The sequence below is a fragment of the Capra hircus genome, chromosome 20 (genome assembly GCF_001704415.2).
Source record: "Capra hircus breed San Clemente chromosome 20, ASM170441v1, whole genome shotgun sequence".
Lineage (NCBI taxonomy): Eukaryota > Metazoa > Chordata > Mammalia > Artiodactyla > Bovidae > Capra > Capra hircus.
The window spans coordinates 2,702,126-2,727,355 of record NC_030827.1 but is presented as its reverse complement, the minus strand read 5'-3'; the positions used below and the strand labels follow the sequence as shown (position 1 = coordinate 2,727,355).

At 41.4% G+C, this 25,230-nt stretch overlaps 1 protein-coding gene across 1 annotated transcript in view; it reads right to left on the bottom strand.

The window, feature by feature from the left end:
- KCNIP1 (potassium voltage-gated channel interacting protein 1) overlaps window positions 1–25,230 on the bottom strand; it is a 271,337-nt gene that overhangs the window by 12,919 nt on the left and 233,188 nt on the right. The window contains exon 2 of the mRNA XM_005694519.3: window positions 165–289. Within this exon, the coding sequence (XP_005694576.1) occupies window positions 165–289 (125 nt within the window). The remainder of the gene's footprint in view (window positions 1–164; window positions 290–25,230) is intronic.

Genomic DNA, 25,230 nt, shown 5'->3' with positions numbered 1-25,230 from the left:
TTTCTCTCTAGCTGGTGAGCGACTGTGCTCTCCTGACTCCTTTATAGAATGGCCTTCCTTACGTATATGCAAAAATCTCTTGGAGGGGTCCCTTTGGCATTTGAGAGAGTGAAGTCCCAGGTGGGAAATCCTGCCTGGGCCTTCAGAGGCCGTGTGGGTCTTACATTTTTGAAACCTCGGTAAAGGACTTGCAGCTCCCTCTTGGTGAAGTTAGTCTGTGCCTCCAGCTGCTCCAGCCCCTCAGGCCGATGGCAAACCATGGTCATCTCCAGCTCATCTTCAATCTTATCTGGAACCAGAAGAGATGGCATTGAGGTGGCTCACCTTGGTGGTCACTTGTCAGACTGTAGCCTGGGTTGTCAGAAGGGGGGTGTGGTGACCAGGACATAGGGTCATGGGCTGGGGGGGTCACACTGCAGATGACCTTCTTGCCTTGAACCCCACCTCTCTATTCAGTCACTTTCTATCTCACCATCAGTCCATCACTCCAGGTGTGTTGGACACCACCTTTGGAGGGAACTTCAGCCTAGGAGATACATGTGTTCCAAGTGCTAGAAATAAGTCCATACAAAAACATTTCCTTGTCTTTCAAAATATCTGTTTTGTATATTCAATTTGCTCCCCACTGAATATTCCACTGCTCATTTGAATATTCCAGAGACACAGGTAAGTGAGCAGATGGATTAACATCCTCCAAGCAGAAAAGGGAGACAAATCTACTAAAAAACCATAGAGTAAACTCTCACCATCTGGGAAACTAGAGGTAGGCTAGCTTGATTTGGCAAAAAGTACAAATTATAGCATGTTAAATATTAATTTAAAAATATGAAACCATTTCCCAGTATTGTAATATCTAACAGACATCCTTAAATAGTAGGAAAGTAACTTAAATGGGAGCTACTTTACATAAATGAAAACTTTGGAAGCATTTGAAGGGCTCTACAAACAACGTTGTAAGTACTCTGCAAACACCTGTTCACATGTACTACAGTGCGATGGTTTTTCACTATTATTTAGGAAGCTTTAGGCATTTAAAGCATCCTATTGCTCTGTCCATCTCCTGTTGAAGGATCAGAAAATTCAAATAAGTGGAACTTTCAACGTTTTACCATCATCACTGGGCTTCCCTGGTGGCTCAGCTGGTAAAGAATCCACCTGCAATGTGGGAGACCTGGGTTCAATCCCTGAATTGGGAAGATCCCCTGGAGAAGGGAAGGCTACCCACTCCAGTATTCTGGCCTGGAGAATTCCATAGTCCATAGGGTCGCAAAGAGTCGGACACGACTGAGCGACTTTCACTTCACTTGACTTTACCACCATAGAAGAGTTTTCCTTTGGGACCTACCAGAATGCTTTCTACAAACTCACTTCACTCAAGAATCGATTGCCATCTAACCTTCCTGGACCGTTGTTGTCAGACCGGCGTCACCAAATCCATGCACTGACTAGCTGTAAATCGGAACTGGCAAGGGTAGTGATGAGATGGGCAAGCTTCTGGGAATGTACGCGCACCATCATGTCCCATGATGGTGGAGAGCGAGGGTGGGCTGAGCTTCTGTCTGAGAGGGTCGGGTGGGCACATCTTACCCGGTGCATTTCCCTAGCTAGCGTCAGTCTCTTTGCATCAGATTCTTCCTGCAATTGTCACTTTTCCTTTTGAGACAATGGCTCCAGTGAAAAAGGAATCCATCAAAGTCAGTTTATATCTTGTACCTCTTCTCTGAAGTAATGGACATTGGGGTAGAGTTCCAAGGGAGAGGCAGAAGAACTTGGTGACAATTTCCAATTGTTATCTTTTTTATGTGCTAGGGAACACAGGTCATCTTATCCTACAGGGATCAGAGCATATTGCTCAATATAAATGACACTTTGTTTACACAAAATAGCTGCCAATGGCCAATTTCCTTATAATTTAAATAGAGCCTTTAATTATTGTTATGTTTCCAGCTAACAAGTTAAGTAGCAATTATGAAACACTATCGCATTCTCAAACAAACAAATAATCCCACAGAAGTATAATTCAGAATTCTCCCATATATTTTTAACTCATTTAAAAATAGAAAACAAGTTGTTGGTTTAAATCCTCTAACATTAGATTTTAGTAGCAACTTTATTTTTAAAATGCACAGAAATTTAACAGTGAAAAGAGGTGAAAGTTACATTAAAAGGTAAACAAGGAAGACATGAAAGTATTTTTAGAAGAACTAATGTATTTTTGAAGGCATCTAGTATACCTTTTCAAGTCTGTCTTATCCAGAAGCTTAAAAGATTTCTCTTTTCAGCATTGACTATGATCAGATTCTTCACAAGCTCAGGGAAATTCCTTTGCAGAAGTTTGAGAGACTCTGACTCAGAAACTGCACTTGCTTACCATCTCTCTCATTAAAAATGCACTAAGTAATTATAGATATATCAAATATTAAACTCACTTCATTAAGACAGAACTGGTTTGTTTGCTGACTGACCAGCAGGCTCAATTTCCCATATCAAAGAGATTCTATAATATCTGAATATTTGGATGTTGACTGCCAAGCTTTTGTTTGGCTTTTCCATCACCCTCTAATTGTCAGACTGTAATCACATCAGTTACTGAAGAAAATTTACATATTTGGGATTCAAGATGCTAGTGCGTGGACATCACTGGCGTGGTAAGTGTTAGGGGCTTAGACCAGTGGTTCTTAATTTTTTTCATTGTAAGAATTACAATTTACATCACAATCCATATACATAAAGGAACAATTTTGTAAAATGTTTTGAAGCAAAGGTTTCATGAAATAATACTGTTTCTCACTAATGGGAACTGTCCTCTGTCCTCAATTTTAATCTATTCCTTTTTAAAAATGTGCTGATTATGACCCTCATGGTCATGATTTGGGAACGGACAACACTAATTTGTTTAAACCTAGAGCAATCTTATGGGAATCTTGGAGAAGGAAATGGCAACCCACTCCAGTGTGGTTGCCTGGAGAATCCCAGGGATGGGGAAGCCTGGTGGGCTGCCATCTATGGGGTCGCACAGTCAGACACAACTGAAGCGACACAGCAATCTTATGGGGGTGCCCATAATCTAAGCATTCTTTCCTTCACACCAGCTGCCCCTTCTTTTTCTTTGTAAGGTTCACGGTTCTGGCCACTGTAGCTATATTCCAAAGCAACCTTGGAAGGAGCTGTGGAGCTTTTCACATCCCTGTTTTCCCCTGGGGAGCGTCTGAGTGCTGTCCAAGTGGTCCTACTAAAGGAAAGAGGATGGTCCAGCATCCTGGTTGGAGGAAAAGGATATAGAATTAATAGATGGGAGCCTCCTTGACAGTTTCTTCTGAGGTTTGTTAAAAGTTTCTGAAGCCAAGTGCTACTTGTTATTACTATTTTTGTTATTAAAAATAATGATGAGCCAGTTACAAAGTCAGGTTGAATTTGAATGAAAAAGATAAAAATTAACCCAGAGGGTGAATACAATGGGGATAACCACAAAGCAAGAATAAATCAGAATATCTTTTGTTTGTAAATTGCCTTTATCCTGTAGAATGTTTTCATGCCCATTGTCCCATTACAACCTGTGTGTGGTGGGGAATGGGGAACATTACCCTCTCCATCAGAATATTAGGAAGATGGGTGTCCTAAAAGAGCAAGAGTTTTTCTAACTATAAGAACCTTAAAAAGTGATGAACAATCCAGTGCTGGGGTAGGTAAAGCAAGATACAGTACCAGAATAACATCTAATGACTGTAGATGTTATACGGGTGGTTCTCAGACTGAAGGCAAGTTTGGAGAAGATGATTCAGATTACGTGGGCTTTAATGTTTCGGGGCCACAGGCTCTTCCGAGTTTGGATGAAAGCTATAGGCCCTCTCAGAAAAAGAAAATGCACCTAACTCACATTCCCTGAGCTCCTGTCTCTTTCAAACTCTCGGAGCCCACGTTAAGGACTTCTAGCGCAGGAGAAGTTCTCCACCCTCTGTCGCCTCTGCCTTTGCCTGAGTCCTGGCTCACAGAGTCAGTTGGAGACAGAACCGGACCTCAAATCCGGCCAGTCCAGGCAGACCTGGCTTCCACGTGCCTCTCCAGTGGCTTCTGCTTCCCTCCAGCACAAGCTGCAGAGTGGTTTGTAACCAGCCTCCCGGTAGTTCTGCTTTTGGCAAGCTCTCTGCCCGTGTAAGAGTGAGGCGCTTACACTATGAGCAGTCTGTGGTCTCCTCCCTGGTAAGGGGTCTCCTCTGTTAGGTTCACAACCATGGTAGGATGAAAGACCATGGCCATTTCCATCTCCTTCTCCTGGAAGGACTGGAAAATATTTTCTGGATTGGATTTTGTACCAACCTCTAGCTTTGAGGTTGCAAAATGAGTTGGTCCTTGGCTTGAACAGAGTTCAAAGACAGGTCTTGTTTGGCCTAGAAAATGTATTTTGTAGGGAATTTCCAATATTTAAAGATGAGAGATTCATGCACAAGTTTGGATTTCTAGTTTCTCTTGGAAACTGAGATTCTCTGACCACTTTGGCAGCAGTTTATCAGAGCTGAGCAGGGGCCGGCCCCTCGAGCAATGAAAACCTCTAGGGTGCCCTCTGTCTTCCTCTGCGTGACTTCATTTCTTCTCTCTGCCTAGTCCTGCAGGCATCTGAGGTTTTGGTTCCTGATCTCTACCCACTTACCCTGCCACCCACCTACCTTTCACTTATCTCATAACACCCAGACTACCACCTTCTCTCTTCCTCACTATTTGTGTATTTAAACACGTTTTGCTTTGTTTCACAAAGGATTTGAAGTTGATTATATGAAACACATATAATAAAATAAAAAGAGATAAAGTAAGAAGAAAAACTGCCTTGGAAAATATTAATTAGATTAGGAGGTTGAGACCACAGGGAAAAAGAGAACACAGAAATTCAGGTCATTTGTTCCAAGCAGTTACTACACTTGAGCCACAAATTGGCTCTGAGCTTTTACATGTATCTTATAGTCTGTGAGAGGAAAACATCAGTTTCTTTAGGGGAAGCAAATTTTCCTATAACTTGTCTCTAAAAGAATGTTTTCAACTGTTTCTATTTAAAAGAAGTTTGCTGACCGGGCACAGAAATTTGGTCTGTGTGAGAAGACTAATGACAAAATACTTCCTTGATTAAGAAGCTCTCCCACTGAAAGTAATGTAACCAAAGCAGTCAAGTTAGTTTAAACTTTTTTTACCTCTCTGATACTGGTAATACCACCAGGCTATGTCTAGGAAAAAGTAAGAAAACACTTTAACCAAAACCGTTCATCACACAAGCAAAACACTTTTATTTTCCATGGAAAGTCTGCTCTGAGGGTGTCCAGGTCACCATCCAGCGCAACGTATGTGACGAGGTCTCTTGCTAGCAGAGCTGGAACTGACTTCCCACGGCCAGAACAGCGAAGAGCAATGGGTTACCTTGCAGTGCCCACGGCTTCCAGCAGGGGGCTCATTGAGCATGCCCGCAGCCATGCAGCCATGCAGCCCGAAGAAAGGCGGATGGCGAGGGGCAGGGGATGCACGCATGTGGATGGTCTTGGAAATATCTGCATGTCTGATTGAAGAATGCCTTATAAGATAACCCTCCACAATAGAGGCCCCATTGCTGCAATCTGCCATTTTGTGATTTGAAGCTGCATTCTTGAAGGATTCTTCCCTCACTCACTCAACAACAATCAGTGAAGTATCTACTATGTGTACATTGATGAATGAACAACTGTGTTCCCTGCTCTTGTGGAGCTTACAGTCTAGAGTCTTTGCTTCTCTCTTCCCCTCTCAGTCATGATAAGTAACACAGATGCAGAAAAGGATAGAGGGTTACTGAAAAAATGACTTAGTACTTTGGGATGACCGGACAGATTGGTTGCAGGCAAGATCCCCTATTACACTGAATATAAAACATGAGACAAAACATCAAAACTGGAAAATCCTCCATTTATTTCATGGTGGAGTTGGGTAGAACTAGGTCCCAGAGAGTGGGGAACAGGTTCTAGTTGCTGTTCTTCTGTTGGCCTTTTTGGGGCTATTTTGGGATCATCCTAGCTTTCTCTGTATCCCTGATCAACAGTGCATAAAGCGGACCAGCCACCACCTTGTGTGTCTGAGTCATTCCTTGCCCACAACCCTAGACAGGAAAGGCTTCTTTCCCTGCTGCTCCTGAAAGTGGTGGGACAGGTGAGTGTCCTATGGTATTTCTGCTCTTGTTGCCTGACCTGAATCCTGCGGGAGAAACTTATTTTGATATGTCACTCTCATAGGTAGCATTTGTATTATTTTTCTAATAGAGGCTAATTTTAGAACAGTCAAGGTTATGGAAAAATTGTACCAGAAATAGAGTTCCTATGCACTCCACCCTTACAATGTCACTTATTTTAACATCTTGACTTGGTATGGTATATTTGTTACAATGGACAAACCAAGGTTGATATATTATTTTAAACTAAAACCTGTAGTTTACATTAGAGTTCACTCTGTGTGGTACAGTCTTGTAGGTTTTTATAAATGTATAATGCCTTGTATCCACCATTACAGTATTCTACAGAATAATTTTACAGTTCTAAAAGTATAGCATTCTTGTAGAGATATGTCTACAAATATGGTCTGAATTCTCTGGCATTCCAGGAATGTGACAGGTATTGGGAGAGAGATGAAAAGATACAATATCTATTCATAAAGAGTTCTTAGACTGATGGGTAGGGCACACGCATAGACCAAGATTACAAACTCAAATGCCAATCGTTGTTGTTGCTCAGTCACTAAGTTCTGTCCAGCTCTTTGTGACCCCATGGACTGTAGCACGCCAACCTCTTCTGTCCTCCACTATCTCCCAGAGTTTGCTCAAATTCATGTCCATTGAGTCGGTGATGCTGTAATTCAGGTGAGTTTGGTAATGTAAGTACAACCATAGAGAATGCTGGGGACTGAGAACTGGAGAGCCATTGCCCCATGAAAGAGAAATAGCTGTTATGCAGCCAGTTGTTGTCATGTAGAATTTAAGCCTGGTGAATCCACATCTTCAGGTTTTTCAAGAGATGCTACAATTGAAAGATGATTTGTGTCCTGATTCTTAGTTGTTATTGATGTGTTTAACATTTATATATATATAGCATTGGACAAGTATAATATTACTGTTGGTAGAATATTGTGGATTTCTGGAATAGCATTCTTCTTTGGCAAATCATTCCAAGCTCTGTGTGTGTGTGTGTGTGTGTGTACTCAGTCACTCAGTTGTGTCCAACTCTTTGTGATCCCACGGACTGTAGCCTACCAGGTTCCTCTGTCCATAGGATTTCCCAGTCAAGAATACAGAAATGGGTTGCCATTTCCTTCTCCAGGGGATCATCCCGACCCAGGGATCAAAATCATGTCTCTTATGTCTCCTGCTCCGGCACTAGGAGGATGGTAATACCATTTGGATGGCATGGGAACAGAAGAAGTCAGTCACAGGCAAGGTTTCAAGGGAAAGTGATCATTTATTGAGTCTTGAAGGAAGAAGGACAATGGAACAGCATATGAAAAGTCACAGAAGCTGAAAGAACCCTAGAATTGCAACTCTCTTGAAGCAGAGCTGACTTCTCACTGAGAAAAACAAGAAAAGGGGGATTTAAAAAAATCACAACTGTTTGGAGAGCTACCAGGATATGTATTAAAAAGATCATACATCATGACAAAGTGGGCTTTATCCCAAGGATGCAAGGATTCTTCAGTAGCCACAACTCCATCAATGTGATACACCACATTAACAAATTGAAAGATAAAAACCATATGATTATCTCAATAGATGCAGAGAAAGCCTTTGACAAAATTCAGCATCCATTTATGATAAAAATCCTCCAGAATACGGGCATAGAAATAACATACCTCAACAAAATAAAAGCCATATATGATAAACCCATAGCAAACATTATCCTCAATGGTGAAAAATTGAAAGCATTTCCCCTAAAGTCAGGAACAAGACAAAGGTACTTACTGTCACCACTACTATTCAACATAGTTTTGGAAGTTTTAGCCACAGCAATCAGAGAAGAAAAAGGATTCTTCTTTTCCAGATTGGAAAAGAAGAAGTAAAACTCTCACTGTTTGCGGATGACATGATCCTCTACATAGAAAACCCTAAAGACTCCACCAGAAAATTACTAGAGCTAATCAATGAATAAAGTTGCAGGATATAAAATCAACACACAGAAATCCCTTGCATTCCTACACCCTAACAATGAGAAAACACAAAGAGAAATTAAGGAAACAATTCCATTCACCATTGCAATGAAAAGAATAAAATACATAGGGATAAATCTACCTAAAGAAACAAAAGACCTATATATAGAAAACTATAAAACACTAATGAAAGAAATCAAAGAGGACACAAACAGATAGAGAAATATTCCATATTCATGGATAGGAAGAATCAATATAGTGAAAATGAGTATACTACCCAAAGCAATCTATAGATTCAATCCAATCCCTATTAAGCTACCAACGGTATTTTTCACAGAACTAGATCAAATAATTTCACAATTTGTATGGAAATACAAAAAACTTTGAAAAGCCAAAGCAGTCTTGAGAAAGAAGAATGGAACTGAAGGAATCAACCTGCCTGACCTCAGGCTCTACTACAAAGCTATAGTGATCGAGACAGTATGGTACTGCCACAAAGACAGAAATATAGATCAATGGAACAAAATAGAAAGCCCAGAGATAAATCCACACACCTATGGACACCTTATCTTTGACAAAGGAGGCAAGAATATATGATGGTGAAAAGACAATCTCTTTAACAGGTGGTGCTAGGAAAACTGGTCAACCACTTGTAAAAGAATGAAACTAGAACACTTTCTAACACCATATACAAAAATAAACTAAAAATGGATTAAAGATCTAAATATAAGACCAGAAACTATAAAACTCCTTGAGGAAAACATAGGCAAAACACTCTCCGACATAAATCACAGCAGGATCCTCTATGATCCACCTACAAGAGTAATGGAAATACAAGCAAAAATAAACAAATGGGACCTAATTAAACTTAAAAGCTTTTACACAACTAAGGAAACTATAAGCAAGGCAAAAAGACAGCCTTCAGAATGGGAGAAAATAATAGCAAATGAAGCAACTGATAAATAATTAATCTCAAAAATATACAAGCAACTCCTGCAGCTCAATTCCAGAAAGATAAATGACCCAATCAAAATATGGGCCAAAGAACTAAACAGAGATTTCTCCAAATAAGACATACAGATGGCTAAAAAACACATGAAAAGATGCTCAATATCACTCATTATCAGAGGAATGCAAATCAAAACCACAATGAAGTACCATCTCATGCCAGTCGGAATGGTTGCTATCACAAAGTCTACAAACAATAAATACTGGACAGAGTGCAGAGAAAAAGGAACCCTCTTACACTGTTGATGGGAATGCAAACTAGTACAGCCACTATGGAGAACAGTGTGGAGATTCCTTAAAAAACTGGAAATAGAACTGCCATATGACCCAGCAATCCCACTGCTGGGCGTACACACTGAGGAAACCAGAATTGAAAGAGACACGTGTACCCCAATGTTCATCGCAGCACTGTTTATAATAGCCAGGACATGGAAGCAATCTAGATGTCCACTGGCAGACGAATGGATAAGAAAACTGTGGTATATATACACAATGGAATATTACTCATCTATTTAAAAGAATGCATTTGAATCAGTTCTAATAAGGTAGATGAAACTGGAGCCTATTATACAGAGTGAAGGAAGTCAGAATGAAAAACACCAATACAGTATATTAACACATATATATGTATTTTAGAAAGATGGTAATGATGACCCTATATGCGAGACAGCAAAAGAGACACAGATGTAAAGAACAGACTTTTGGACTCTGTGATAGAAGGCAAGGGTGGGGTGATTTGAGAGATAGCATTGAAACATGTATATTACCATATGTGAAAGTAGATCACCAATCCAGGTTTGATGCATGAGACAGGGTGCTCAGGGCTGGTGCACTGGGATGACCCTGAGGGATGGGATGGGGAGGGAGGTGGGAGAGGGTTCAGGATGGGGAACACATGTGCACCCATGTCTGATCCATGTCAATCTATGGCAAAAACCACCACAATGTTGTAAAGTAATTAGCCTCCAATTAAAATAAATAAATTAATTTACAAAAATATGGCATGGGTAATGAATTTGAGGAATTGAGCAAAAATGGTGTGCTAAGCAAAGAATGTGAGCAGGACTTTCAGCAATCTGGGAAGACAAAAACTGAATCAGCGCCACAAAGACATTGAGAACTTGAGGGCCCGGACTAGAGGGAGCACAGAGACATGAGCCCGGTAACGCAAGCTGCTTATTCCCTCAAGGCTTTTGCTAATTCCTAAGTGACAGAAGTCAAGAGACACTGAGAGGTCAAGACATACTACCACAAAATTTTGTAGAGCCAAACAGAGCTTTTGCAGGCTCATGGTGTTAAGAGATAACTGTTAGAGTTCTGGGTCTTCCTAAGAAGAGTTCAGTTCAGTTCAGTCGCTCAGTCGTGTCTGACTCTTTGCGACCCCATGAATTGCAGCATGCCAGGCCTCCTTGTCCATCACCAACTCCCAGAGTTCACCCAAACTCATGTGCATCGAGTTGGTGATGCCATCCAGCCATCTCATCCTCTGTTGTCCCCTTCTCCTCCTGCCCCCAATCCCTCCCAGCATCAGAGTCTTTTCCAATGAGTCAACTCTTCACATGAGGTGGCCAAAGTATTGGAGTTTCAACTTTAGCATCAGTCCTTCCAAAGAACACCCAGGACTAATCTCCTTTGGAATGGACTGGTTGGATTTCCTTGCAGTGCAAGGAACTCTCAAGAGTCTTCTCCAACACCACAGTTCAAAAGCATCAATTCTTTGGCACTCAGCTTTCTTCACAGTCCAATTCTCATCCATACATGGCCACTGGAAAAACCATAGCCTTGACTAGACGGACCTTTGTTAGCAAAGTAATGTCTCTGCTTTTTAATATGCTATCTAGGTTGGTCATAACTTTTCTTCCAAGGAGTAAGTGTCTTTTAATTTCATGGCTGCAATCACTATCTGCAGTGATTTTGGAAACCCCCTCCCCAAATAAAGTTTGACACTGTTTCCACTGTTTCCCCATCTATTTCCCGTGAAGTGATGGGACCAGATGCCATGATCTTAGTTTTCTGAATGTTGAGCTTTAAGCCAACTTTTTCGCTCTCCTCTTTCACTTGCATCAAGAGGCTCTTTAGTTCCTCTTCACTTTCTGCCATAAGGGTGATGTCATCTGCATATCTGAGGTTATTGATATTTCTCCCAGCAATCTTGATTCTAGCTTGTGCTTCTTGCAGCCCAGTGTTTCTCATGATGTACTCTGCATATAAGTTAAATAAGCAGGCTGACAATATACAGCCTTGACGTACTCCTTTTCCTATTTGGAACCAGTCTGTTGTTCCATGTCCAGTTCTAACTGTTGCTTTCTGACCTGCATACAGGTTTTGCAAGAGGCAGGTCAGGTGGTCTGGTATTCCCATCTCTTTCAGAATTTCCCACAGTTTATTGTGATCCACACAGTCAAAGGCTTTGGCATAGTCAATAAAGCAGAAATAGATGTTTCGCTGGAACTCTCTTGCTTTTTCCATGATCCAGAGGATGTTGGCAATTTGATCTCTGGTTCCTCTGCCTTTTCTAAAACCAGCTTGAACATCAGGGAGTTCACGGTTCATATATTGCTGAAGCTTGGCTTGGAGAATTTTGAGCATTACTTTACTAGCATGTGAGATGAGTGCAATTGTGCAGTAGTTTGAGCATTCTTTGGCATTGCCTTTCTTTGGGATTGGAATGAAAACTGACCTTTTCCAGTTCTGTGGCCACTGCTGAGTTTTCCAAATGTGCTCACATATTGAGTGCAGCACTTTCACAGCATCATCTTTCAGGATTTGAAATAGCTCAACTGGAATTCCATCACCTCCACTAGCTTTGTTTGTAGTGATGCTTTCTAAGGCCCACTTGACTTCACATTCCAGGATGTCTGGCTCTAGGTGAGTGATCACACCATCATGATTATCTTGGTCGTGAAGATCTTTTTTGTACAGTTCTTCTGTGTATTCTTCTGTTTCTGTTAGGTCCAGACCATTTCTGCCCTTTATTGAGCCCATCTGTGCATGAAATGTTCCCTTGGTGTCTCTGATTTTCTTGAAGAGATCTCTAGTCTTCCCTGTTCTGTTGTTTTCCTCTACTTCTTTGCATTGATCGCTGAGGAGGGCTTTTTAAAAATCTCTCCTTCCTATTCTTTGGAACTCTGCATTCAGATGCTTTTATCTTTCCTTTTCTCCTTTGCTTTTCACTTCTCTTCTTTTCACAGCTATTTGTAAGGCCTCCTCAGACAGCCATTTTGCTTTTTTTGCATTTCTTTTCCATGGGGATGGTCTTGATCCCTGTCTCCTGTACAATGTCATGAACCTCCGTCCATAGTTCATCAGGCACTCTATCTATCAGATCTAGTCCCTTAAATCTATTTCTCACTTCCACTGCATAATCATAAAGAATTTGATTTAGGTCATACCTGAATGGTCTAGTGGTTTTCCCTACTTTGTTCAATTTAAATCTGAATTTGGCCCTAAGAAGAGGGTTCCTGGTAAATACCCAGGCTTTCAGCTTGACCTTTAAAGGATTACATTTTAGGAGCAAAACCAAGTTAGAAATAGATCCAGCCTTACAAAGACTGAAATCCAGCCTCAACACAACTCAGCCCATATTTGGGTTCAGTTTACTGCCCCTATTCTAATACTTTCTAGAAGTGGAAGTTCAGCTAGGTAGTTTACAAATTTTTTATTCTAATGCCCAGCTTTCATTAAAAATGCCAGTCATATTACAAGACAGGATCAAAAGTAGAAGAAATAACATGGTAATAGAAATTTATGAGACCTAGATATTGAACCTCTCAAACATGGGCTTTAAAACAATAATGAAATATACTCTAGAAAACAGATAAAAGATGGAGAATGCCATCAGAAAACCAGAATATATACAAGAAAGTAAGTTTAAAATTCTTGAATTATAAAGTATATTACCTAAAATTTATAACTAAATAGATTGATTTAACAGAAGTTTATGCACAGATGAGGAGAAAATTAATGATTTGTTAGATAGGTCAAGGGAAAAATATACTCACTGATGCACAGAGAGAAAAAATGGAGACTAGAGATACAAGCACAAGACACGATGGAAAATTCTAACATTTGTAATTGGAGTCCTGAACAAAAAAGGAGATAAAGAATGATTCTGAGGCAATGTTTGAAAGATAAATAAATGAGGATTTTAAAAATGGATGTAATAAATCAAGCCACAGATTCAAGAAGTACTACAAACCTCAAGCAGATAAACACAAAGAAAACCACACCTAGAAGCATCACAGTGAAACTGCTGAAGTGTAACACAAAGACAAATAAAGACTCTTCAGTATAAGAGTGCAACCTTCAGGTTATAGCCAAACCCTAACTAAATGATGCTTACAAGCATAAGGACAACAAAGGCAAAAGTAAAAGTATGTAAAAGAATACAGCATGCAAACAGGGATGGAGAAATTCTGGCACGGCTATTTCAACATCAGATAAACTGCACTTTAAGGCAAGAGGCTTTGCTGGAGAGAAAGAGTTTTCAAAATGAAAGAGGCCATTCACTGGGAAGACATAGCAATCCTAAATTAGTATGCAATAATAATACAGCTTCAAAATACATATAAAGCAAAGGCTGACAGACGTAGAAGGAGAAATAGCAAGCTCACAATCAGAACTGGAGATTTAAAAACACCCTGGACAGATCCCCTGGAGGAGGGCACAGCAACCTATTCCAGTATTCTTGTCTGGAGAATCCCATGGACAGAGGAGCCTGGCGGGCTATAGTTCATAGGTCACAAAGAGTCAGACATACTGAAACGACTTAGCATGTATGCACACACAGTTTGTAATTGATAAAACAAAAGACCAAAAAGGGCATAGACTATATGAGCAATGCAATTAGCAGACTTGGTCTCATTGACATACGTAGGTCTCTTTACCCAACAGTCAGAATATTACACAGCCTTTCCAAGCGCACACAGAAGACTTGCCAAGACGGACTGCTCCCTGGCTCTTTTTAGAGCCAGTCTCCAAGAATTCAAAGAACTGAAATTTTCAGAATGTTTTCTGTCCAAGGTGAAATTAAGAATCAAGAGCAAAAAGAAAACAAAGAAATCTCCAAATGTTTGGACATCAAGCAACATGGTTCTAATTCCTAAGTGTCCCCATGTATCAAAAGAAGAGATGTCATGGAAATTAGAAAGTATTTTGAATTAAGTGATAATGAAAACATGACATATCAAAACTTGTGGGATGCCATTAAAACTGTACCCAGAGGGAAACTTAAGAGAGCATAACATACTCGAGCTGCAAATAATTTATGTGACAGGGTGCATAAAACTGAATGATGTGCCATCTCTTGTTATCATATTTTTAGTGTTTCCAATGATTCAATTTTAATGTTGCCTAAGCTATGTTGTTTACTTTAGAGAGTATATTTGTGATGGCATGCTGGCATCTGAAAATGTAATTTTTTCTCTCCCCTAAACATGGTTTGTTGGTCTATTCTGGATAAGTTTAATAACCTCTTTCAATTGACAGATTACCCCAAGGTAATCAGGGGTGAAGATCCTCTTTGGTGCCTCTGTGTAGCCAAGGGGGAAACAAGCTCTATTAGACCCTTAAGTGTAATCCTGGAGGCTGAAATCACTACAGCCAAGACTTAGAGGTGAGTCATAAGCTCAAGCAGACACTCACAGCACACAGCTCATCAGCTCTGAATTTTATAAACGTAAGGATGAGTCCCTGGAGTGCTGAGTTGAGACTTGATAAAGATTTTCTGAGTGTTCTAGACATTTTTTTTCAGTCTTCTTGGTTCAATAAAACTCAAATCATGTTTTGCTCCAAGCATCTGTTCTCTTAATCTTGAAATCCTCTTGCCCCAAGCAAAATTGAATTTATACTTATCTCATTTCATTTATACCTCAGTCCTAAAAATGTTCTGGCAAAGGAGAGTCCTACCAAAAAAATATTTGAGTATTTGAGTACTGCTACTTTCATTAGACGGGGGCTTTTCTGGATTAAATGTCTCAAAAATATATATAGTGTACTTGAATTTTCTGACCTTTCTTCTCAAATGGGGATGTTTTTGAGGGTGACCTTTAGATCTGCATACTAGGTGGGGTGTATGGAAGGGGCATGTCAGCTGTATACTGCAATTTCTTGAAGATGGTGTTGATGGTAGAAATGAATTTTCAGGAATGTAATGCAATTATTTAAACTCCACGAAGTCACTACATAGATTGTGATATAAGTCACAATTCTTTTCTCTGTGTGGTGGTGTAACATTCACACATTTTCCACCAAGATTGAAAAACAAAGAAACTCCTGGGAAAGGAGTGCGTCACGTAGACGCCAGGGTTGACAGCAAGAAGGAGCCCTAACTGGTGTTTCAGGACAAGGAGCAAGGCCACTGACATTAGGGACTCTTGTGTCCTCTCATCTCCAAAGCAAACGTTTCTGTCCAACTAGCCCCCCAGCCCCCACCCCAGGTTGCAGAGTAGAAATATATGTCAGCTTCACTGCAGTGTCTCAGCCACAGGCGAAAATCTCTAGATAATGTTTTAAGTGGACTTCTTTGTCTAGAAAAAGTGTCCCAGGATGAAACTTTGGATGATTTACCTAGGTAACTCCCACAGTTCCTACAGCTCTAGGGGGGAATTAGTTACATCCTGCCACCAGCTAGTAGTCAGGAAGGGTGGGGAAACCTCCCACTGTTTCTCCTTTAGTCTCAGCGGGACCTTGCTCTGAAGCTCCAGCACGTGGAGACAGCCAGGTCATGAGCAGTGGCTGCCCTGCTTTGGGGAAAGAGGGCAAACTACCGAGGGTGAATGGGTCTAGAATATTTCTGCAGGAAATCAGAGGATTACATGGGTGGGATTTTGTTACTTGACTGAGAGGCTAAAATGATTTATTGCAAATGATGAGAGAAAAATAGTGTCTAGGGAGAAAAGATGCTCTTACTATTAAGATGGACAAGTGAAGGTACAGAGAGAAGCTGAAGGAATGACTCAAAGGAAAAGTAAAATTGTCACCTGAGCAAGACTTATCTCAGGTTGGCAAAGAATTTTCTCATCCATGGAAACTCATTGGATTGAGGTCAGGCTAAGGAGTCAATGGCCTATCTTTCAGTCTGCGTTTTGAGGAGTAGTTCACTGCCATCCAGATAACATGCCAACTTGCTGAGTGATGGTTTCCAAGCAGGGAACTTGAGGGAGTGGGGAGAAGCCTGCTTGATACCATTTTCCAATTTCTTGGTGTACATATCCCCATCATAGCCTAGTTCAGGCTACTAACATGAACTCACTGAATATGGATTTGGGAAGCAAAGCACACAATCTGACAGTATGACCTACTCCATCACTTTATTACTGCTAGTTTAGAAGAGCTGGCATATGCTTAACTATTCAAAATCAGTGTACTAAAGACCTGAAAATCAATTTAATACTGGTGAAATACTCAGTTTCATAGTCAGTGTAGTCCTTGTAACCCAACTAAATAAACCCTTTCTTTTTTTTAATTAGAGTATAATTGCTTTACAATGTTATGTTAGTTTCTGCTATACAAACAAAGTGAATCAGCTATATAAGTGTACATATAACCCTTGCTTTGTTAGTGGGAAAATGAACTCTTGTATACCATACAGAATAATCACAAGCAGGAAAATAATGGAGACTGTCCAAGTGAGCTTTTTCTGGAATTCAGTTTTAATGTATCCTCATATTAAGTGCCTCTCTCAGTGAGCTTAGAGAGCATGGTAATAGTTTTAGAATTGATCTAATAATTTCACTATCCCTAGGAGGTATGTGGTCATTAGACTAATTTGATACCCATCTTGTAGCTGTGAATTTAAAGAGATAAGATATATAATGCTCTCTCTGCATACAGTAGGTGCACAAAAATGTTATTCCCACCTTCTAGTGTATTAAGATTGTGATCTTAAGGGTCATTCTCAAGCGCAGAATCCAAAATCATATCTGCTAGACTTTCCAGGTCATGATTACATCGTCTCTGATGGATCTAGTCAATTACGTGGGCTTCTCTTCACAATACAGGAAGATTTCTTGTTCTGTGATTTACCCTATCAGAGTCACCCGGTTGCCAGTTCAAGTTGGATATTAACTAGCTAAAATGAATATTAACATTCTGTATTAACTGCAATGGACATAAGCAAATGCAAGACACTGAGAGAGCTGCTAAGCACCTCAGTCCACAGATTGCCACGGACCAGGGCAGGGTTTCTATGGGGGTGGACTCCAGAAACGTGAGCAAACAGGCATAATGACTGGCGGTCACAGAAAACTCCCTGCCTCTCCTCCCCTAGAGTTATTACACGGCTCCATGTCCTCTGCCCTTAATAATCCAGATAGTCACAGGGTGCATTGCGGTGGTCCAGTTCTCAGCTGGAGGAGAGAATTGGATGCTACCCTCTACTGGAACACGAGCTGCCGAACGCAAGGACCACAGCCAGGTTGTCTGCCTGCCTGCCTGCCCAGAGGCAGGGAGAAGGTGGCAACGTGTCATCTCCAGGACTCAGCTAAGAAGCCTCTTAACTGTGCACTTAATAAATGAAGCCTTGGCAGACACACCTTGAATTATTAATGACGTTATTCGGCTTTGATTGTTTTCTTCTTTGGGGGAAATGTTATTCACTCAAACGCCTTTGATTAGACTATATAATACATCACAATTGGACCTATTTTATGTGCAACTTTATGGTGATAATAGTTCTGTCTCATTTAGAAGCAAATCAGACATTATGAACTTCGTGATTTATTAATGTATTGATTCTGTAAATGTCAGTGCATCTCACATCCCGTCAGAGAGCCTGAGAACAGTCAGTGCAGGACCAATAAAAATGTAAAATGAAATCATCATTAAAAAAAAGGGAAAGACCGCATGTCAAAAAGCCCTGCTGCCTCTCTGAAATGTTTCAGATTCCAGATCGTTACCACGAAGGGACCCCTCCCTCGGAAGCACAGCTTGCATGAGACTGCCTGGGGCAGCTCTGTCCCATTTGTCTACTCTGTATGGACTGCAATAAGACACAGGAGGTGAACAGTCAGACCTGGAGGGGCCCCCAGGAGCTTGTGCCCTGACTTCTTTTCCTGCAGAGGAAAGTCGGATAAGGGGGTCCCTCTCCATCAGATTCGCTCCACTACAATCCAGTACCCCCTTGCTGAGTCTTCAGGACAAAGCCCAGAAGCTGGCATTGAAGGATCTATCCTAAAGGCCCAGTTTACCTTTCCAGAACAATTTCCCCACAACTACATGACATGGGTCTTTTGCAATAGCTGCAGAGTCTACTGATATGTGGACCTTTGTCTCTGCCAAAGCATGTGATCAGCTGACTCCAATCCCAGCCACCTTTGAAACCTGACTAAGAGCCATCTCCTCTTGCTACCTCCTCCTGGCAGCTCTCAAAGACCACCACATGGAAAGCTCTGTCTCTGTCCAAACTCCAAAAGCACTTATTACCTATTAACAATCACCCAGTGGGTATCAGAATCTACCTCTGGGTGTTTCATTGTGGGGTGAGATGGAGTGGGGAAGGGAGACTGTGTCTTGTCTTTTTTTTCCCTACCCCATTCCCTCCATGATGTCTAGTATCTACTTTGCACATAGTAGGTGCATAGTAAGGGCTCATGAGTGTATGCATGCATGCTAAGTTGCTTCAGTGGTGTTCGATTCTTTGCGCCCACATGGACTGTAGCCCTGCAGGCTCCTCTGTCCATGGGATTCTCCAGGCAAAAATACTGGAGTGGGTTGCTGTGTTCTCCTCCAAGGGATCTTCCCAACTCAGGGATCAAACCCATGTCTCTTATGTCTTCTGCATTGGCAGGAGGGTTCTTTACCACTAGCACCACCTGGGAAACCTCTAGCAAGTGCTCATTGTTTGCTAAAAGTGTGTAGAACTATTAGCAGCTGAATGGGAAGTACATCAGGAGTCCTAAGACAGCAGCCAAGAGACTGGAAAGCAGTTGGCTAATTTGGTGACTAATTCCATCATCTAACAGTTTTGTTCAGAAATCACAATCTGGCAGTCCACAGGGTATAGTTGCTATCTCACTTCTTTCAGATGTGAATTTTGCCAACATTGTTTTCACCTAAAACATGGATTTGGTTTCATATTTTATGTGAAAACACACAGCACGATTGGCTGGAGCAGAGAAGCTGCTTACTCCTGAGCAAGTGCACTCTAGTGAACCGCAGATGCCACTGCTCCCTATTGCCTCTCCAACACTGAGGTCACGGGGGCTTGCTGTCCAGCATCACTCATCTATATTGCCTGCCCGTGTCTGCGAGCCCTGTTTAACAGCCAGTCTTCTGCCACACGCCATGTTTTTCCAAGTGCCTTTTGTGTGTTTAGTGATATTCTACAAATGACTGAATTTCATTTTTGGGAGTTCTAAGCAACATGGAAAAAAAAACGAGTGCCGTGTGATTAGACAATCTGTGTCTTCACACAGATTTGGGCTGTGTACTACACGATGCTTCCGTGTTGCTAACATCACATGTATCAAGCATGGGGTTGAGGGAGTTCCCTGATGACCTAGTGGTTAGGATTTGGCACTTTCACTGCAGAGGCTGGGGTTCAATTCCTTGTTGGGGAATCATCTTGCATGTCACACAGCATGGTTGTTAATACAAAAATAAATAAATAAGTATTTTTTAAAAAGAATGGATTTGACTTACAGGTTCTATTTCAGTACTTTTCAGGCCTCTATTCTACAGAACACTCTTCAAATCACTTAGCTCCTGTGAGATATGTTGTTATATTATTCCCATTTTACAGAGGAAAACCTGTGGTTGAGAGAGGCACGAGAAAATATTAATATTACCTTTTTCTTAAGAGGAATGGAATCAGAGATCCTATAAGACAACCCTGAGGTCACCAAGATGGTGAGTAGAAGAGCAAAGGCTAATCTCATCATCTGACTGACAGGTGCTTCCTGGCATAAGGGACCATCCTCTGTGTCCCCCCGGGCCCACTCCCGTGTCCTTGTGGTTGCTCCTCCGTCTCAGCGAATGAGGGGCTACATTTCTTCTGTTCAGGCTTCTCACGCTCTCTGCGCTTGCGCCCCGTCTGTGGCAGGAGGGGAGAAACCGAGTAGCTTCAGGGTCTTCCTCCGCACCTTCTCCCCTGCCTCAGGCTCGCTGCCGTCAATTTAGCATTTCCAGTTCTGTTTCCCTTTTCTCAGCAGGAGAGTGGCCTTCACGCTGGGTGACAAGTTGCAGAAGCCACAGAGCATGAGTTAGAGAAAGGTATTTTGGCCTGCCCTCTGCCTTCACAGGTGAGGCTCCTGGGCCCCGAGACGGAACCGGACTTGTCCAAGGTCACAGCCTGGATTCCTGAACAGCAGGGTTAAACTCAGGTCAGTCCTGCTGGCAATTCAGTATTCTTTTCAAAGCACTGTTTACTCCTTCAACAAATAATTACTGAGTGCCTACTGGATGCCAGCCACTCTTTTAGGCACTGGGGATAAAGGTGGTGATGTGTCCTGTGATTGATGATATAGTAGGGCTACAGAACTAGAGAGAAATGGGTTATGGGAGGCACTATTTAGACAGTGGTCAGGGAAGGCGTTCTCTTGGCAAAACTCTATTAGCCTTTGCCCTGCTTCATTCTGTATTCCAAGGCCAAATTTGCCTGTTACTCCAGGTGTTTCTTGACTTCCTATTTTTGCATTCCAGTCCCCTATAATGAAAAAGACATCTTTTTTGGGTGTTAGTTCTAAAAGGTCTTGTAGGTCTTCATAGAACCGTTCAACTGCAGCTTATTCAGCATTAATGGTTGGGGCATAGGCTTGGATTACCGTGATACTGAATGGTTTGCCTTGGAAACAAACAGAGATCATTCTGTCATTTTTGAGATTGCATCCAAGTCCTGCATTTTGGACTCTTTCGTTGACCATGATGGCTACTCCATTTCTTCTAACAGATTCCTGCCTGCAGTAGTAGATATAATGGTCATCTGAGTTAAACTCACCCATTCCAGTCCATTTTAGTTCACTGATTTCTAGAATGTCAACATTCACTCTTGCCATCTCCTGTTTGACCACTTCCAATTTGCCTTGATTCATGGACCTAACATTCCAGGTTCCTATGTAATATATTGCTCTTTATAGCCATCTGACCTTGCTTCTATAACCAGTCACATCCACAATTGGGTATTGTTTTTGCTTTGGCTCCATCCTGTGATTCTTTCTGGAGTTATATCTCCACTGATCTCCAGTAGCATATTGAGCACGTACCGACCTGGGGAGTTCCTCTTTCAGTATCCTATCATTTTGTCTTTTCATACTGTTCATGGGGTTCTCAAGGCAATAATACTGAAGTGGTTTGCCATTTCCTTCTCAAGTGGACCACATTCTGTCAGACCTTTCCACCATGACCTGTCCGTCTTGGGTGGCCCCACAGGGCATGGCTTAGTTTCATTGAGTTAGACAAGGCTGTGGTCCTAGTGTGATTAGATTGACTAGTTTTCTGTGATTATGGTTTCAGTGTATCCGCCCTCTGATGCGCTCTCGCAGTACCTCCTGTTTTATGTGGATTTCTCTTACCTTGGACATGGGGTAAGAGAAAGACTCTACACATGGGCATCACCAGATGGTCAACATTGAAATCAGATTGATTATATTCTTTGCAGCCAAAAATGGAGAAGCTCTATACAGTCAGCAAAAACAAGACCAGGAGCTGACTGTGGCTCAGATCATGAACTCCTTATTGTCAAATTCAGACTTAAATTGAAGAAAGTAGGGAAAACCACTAGACCATTCAGGTATGACCTAAATCAAATCCCTTGTGGTTATACAGTGGAAGTGAGAAATAGATTTAAGGGACTAGATCTGATAGATAGAGTTCCTGATGAACTATGGAATGAGGTTCATGACATTCTAGAGGAGACGGGAATCAAGACCATCCCCATGGAAAAGAAATGCAGAAAAAGCAAAATGGCTGTCTGAGGAGCCCTTACAAATAGCTGTGAAAAGAAGAGAAGTGAAAAGCAATGGAGAAAAGGAAAGATATAAGCATCTGAATGCAGAGTTCCAAAGAATAGCAAGGAAAGATAAGAAAGCCTTCCTCAGCAATCAATGCAAAGAAATAGAGGAAAACAACAGAAAGGGAAAGACTAGAGATCTCTTCAAGAAAATTAGAGATACCAAGGGAATATTTCATGCAAAGATGGGCTTGATAAAGGACAGAAATGGTATGGACCTAACAGAAACCGAAGATGTGAAGAAGAGGTGGCAAGAATACACAGAAGAACTGTACAAAAAAGATCTTCACGACCAAGATAATCATGATGGTGTGATCACTCACCTAGAGCCAGACATCCTGGAATGTGAAGTTAAGTGGGCCTTGGAAAGCATCACTACAAGCAAAGCTAGTGGAGGTGATGGAATTCCAGTTGAGCTATTTCAAATCCTGAAAGATGATGCTGTGAAAGTGCTGCACTCAATATGTGAGCACATTTGGAAAACTCAGCAGTGGCCACAGAACTGGAAAAGGTCAGTTTTCATTCCAATCTCAAAGAAAGGCAATGCCAAAGAATGCTCAAACTACCGCACAATTGCACTCATCTCACATGCTAGTAAAGTAATGCTCAAAATTCTCCAAGCCAGGCTTCAGCAATACATGAACTGTGAACTTCCAGATGTTCAAGCTGGTTTTAGAAAAGGCAGAGGAACCAGAGATCAAATTGCCAACATCCTCTGGATCATGGAAAAAGCAAGAGAGTTCCAGCGAAACATCTATTTCTGCTTTATTGACTATGCCAAAGCCTTTGACTGTGTGGATCACAATAAACTGTGGAAAATTCTGAAAGAGATGGGAATACCAGACCACCTAACCTGCCTCTTGAGGAATCTGTATGCAGGTCAGGAAGCAACAGTTAGAACTGGACATGGAACAACAGACTGGTTCCAAATAGGAAAAGGAGTACGTCAAGGCTGTATATTGTCAGCCTGCTTATTTAACTTATATGCAGAGTACATCATGAGAAACGCTGGACTGGGAGCTGGAATCAAGATTGCTGGGAGAAATATCAATAACCTCAGATATGCAGATGACACCACCCTATGGCAACAAGTGAAGAAGAATTAAAGAGCCTCTTGATGAAAGTGAAAGAGGAGAGTGAAAACACTGGCTTAAAGCTCAACATTCAGAAAACGAAGATCATGGCATCTGGTCCCATCACTTCATGAGAAGTAGATGGGGAAACAGTGGAAGCAGTGTCAGACTTTTTTGGGGGAAGCTCCAAAATCACTGCAGATGGTGACTGCAGCCATGAAATTAAAAGACGCTTACTCCTTGGAAGAAAAGTTATGACCAACCTAGATAGCATATTCAAAAGCAGAGACATTATTTTGCCAACAAAGGTCCGTCTAGTCAAGGCTATGGTTTTTCCTGTGGTCATGTATGGATGTGAGAGTTGGACTGTGAAGAAAGCTGAGTGCAGAAGAATTGATGCTTTTGAACTGTGGTGCTGGGGAAGACTCTTGAGAGTCCCTTGGACTGTAAAGAGATCCAACCAGTCCATTCTGAAGGAGATCAGTCCTTGGTGTTCATTGGAAGGAATGATGCTAAAGCTGAAACTCCAATACTTTGGCCACCTCATGTGAAGAGTTGACTCATTGGAGAAGACTCTGATGCTGGGAGGGATTGGGAGCAGGAGGAGAAGGGGATGGCAGAGGATGAGATGGCTGGATGGCATCACTGACTCGATGGATATGAGTTTGAGTAAACTCTGGGAGTTGGTGATGGACAGGGAGGTCTGGTGTGCTGTGATTCATGGGGTCACAAAGAGTCGGACACGACTGAGTGACTGAACTGAACTGAACAGGGAAGGCAGTAGCCAATTAGGCATCAGTAAGTAGTGAATGATGGTGAGCTTTGCAGTCAAAATAGTCAAGCTTGAATCCCAGTCCTGCAGCTTAATAGTTGATCAGCCTAAGAATGTTACCTCCATTCTCTGAGACTCATAGTAAAACGGACACAGTAACACCCATCTCCCAGTCCATTGGGACCACTGCAAGGACTGCAGAGAAAGTGCCTGGCTTCACAAAGACAGAAATATAGATCAATGGAACAAAATAGAAAGCCCAGAGGTAAATCCACACATCTATGGACACCTTATCTTCGACAAAGGAGGCAAGAATATACAATGGAGAAAAGACAATCTCTTTAACAAGTGGTGCTGGGAAAACTGGTCAACCACTTGTGAAAGAATGAAACTAGAACACTTTCTAACACCATTCACAAAAATAAACTCAAAATGGATTAAAGATCTAAACGTAAGACCAGAAACTATAAAACTGCTAGAGGAGAACATAGGCAAAACACTCTCTGACATAAATCACTGCAGGATCGTCTATGACCCACCTCCCAGAATACTGGAAATAAAAGCAAAAATAAACAAATGGGATCTAATTAAAATTAAAAGCTTCTGCACAACAAAGGAAAATATAAGCAAGGTGAAAAGACAGCCTTTGGAATGGGAGAAAATAATAGCAAATGAAGCAACTGACAAACAACTAATTTCAAAAATATACAAGCAACTTATGCAGCTCAATTCCAGAAAAACAAATGACCCAATCAAAAAATGGGCCAAAGAACTAAATAGACATTTCTCCAAAGAAGACATACGGATGGCTAACAAACACATGAAAAGATGCTCAACATCACACATCATCAGAGCAATGCAAATCAAAACCACAATGAGGTACCATTTCACACCAGTCAGAATGGCTGCGATCCAAAAGTCTACAAGCAATAAATGCTGGAGAGGGTGTGGAGAAAAGGGAACCTTCTTACATTGTTGGTGGGAATGCAAACTAGTATAGCCACTATGGAGAAGAGGGTGGAGATTCCTTTAAAAATTGGAAATAGAATTGCCATATGACCCAGCAATCCCACTGCTGGGCATACACACCAAGGAAACCAGAATTGAAAGAGACACATGTACCCCAATGTTCATCACAGCACTGTTTATGATAGCCAGGACATGGAAGCAACCTAGATATCCATCAGCAGATGAATGGATAAGAAAGTTGTGGTACATATACACAATGGAGTATTACTCAGCCATTAAAAAGAATACATTTGAATCAGTTCTAATGAGGTGGATGAAACTGG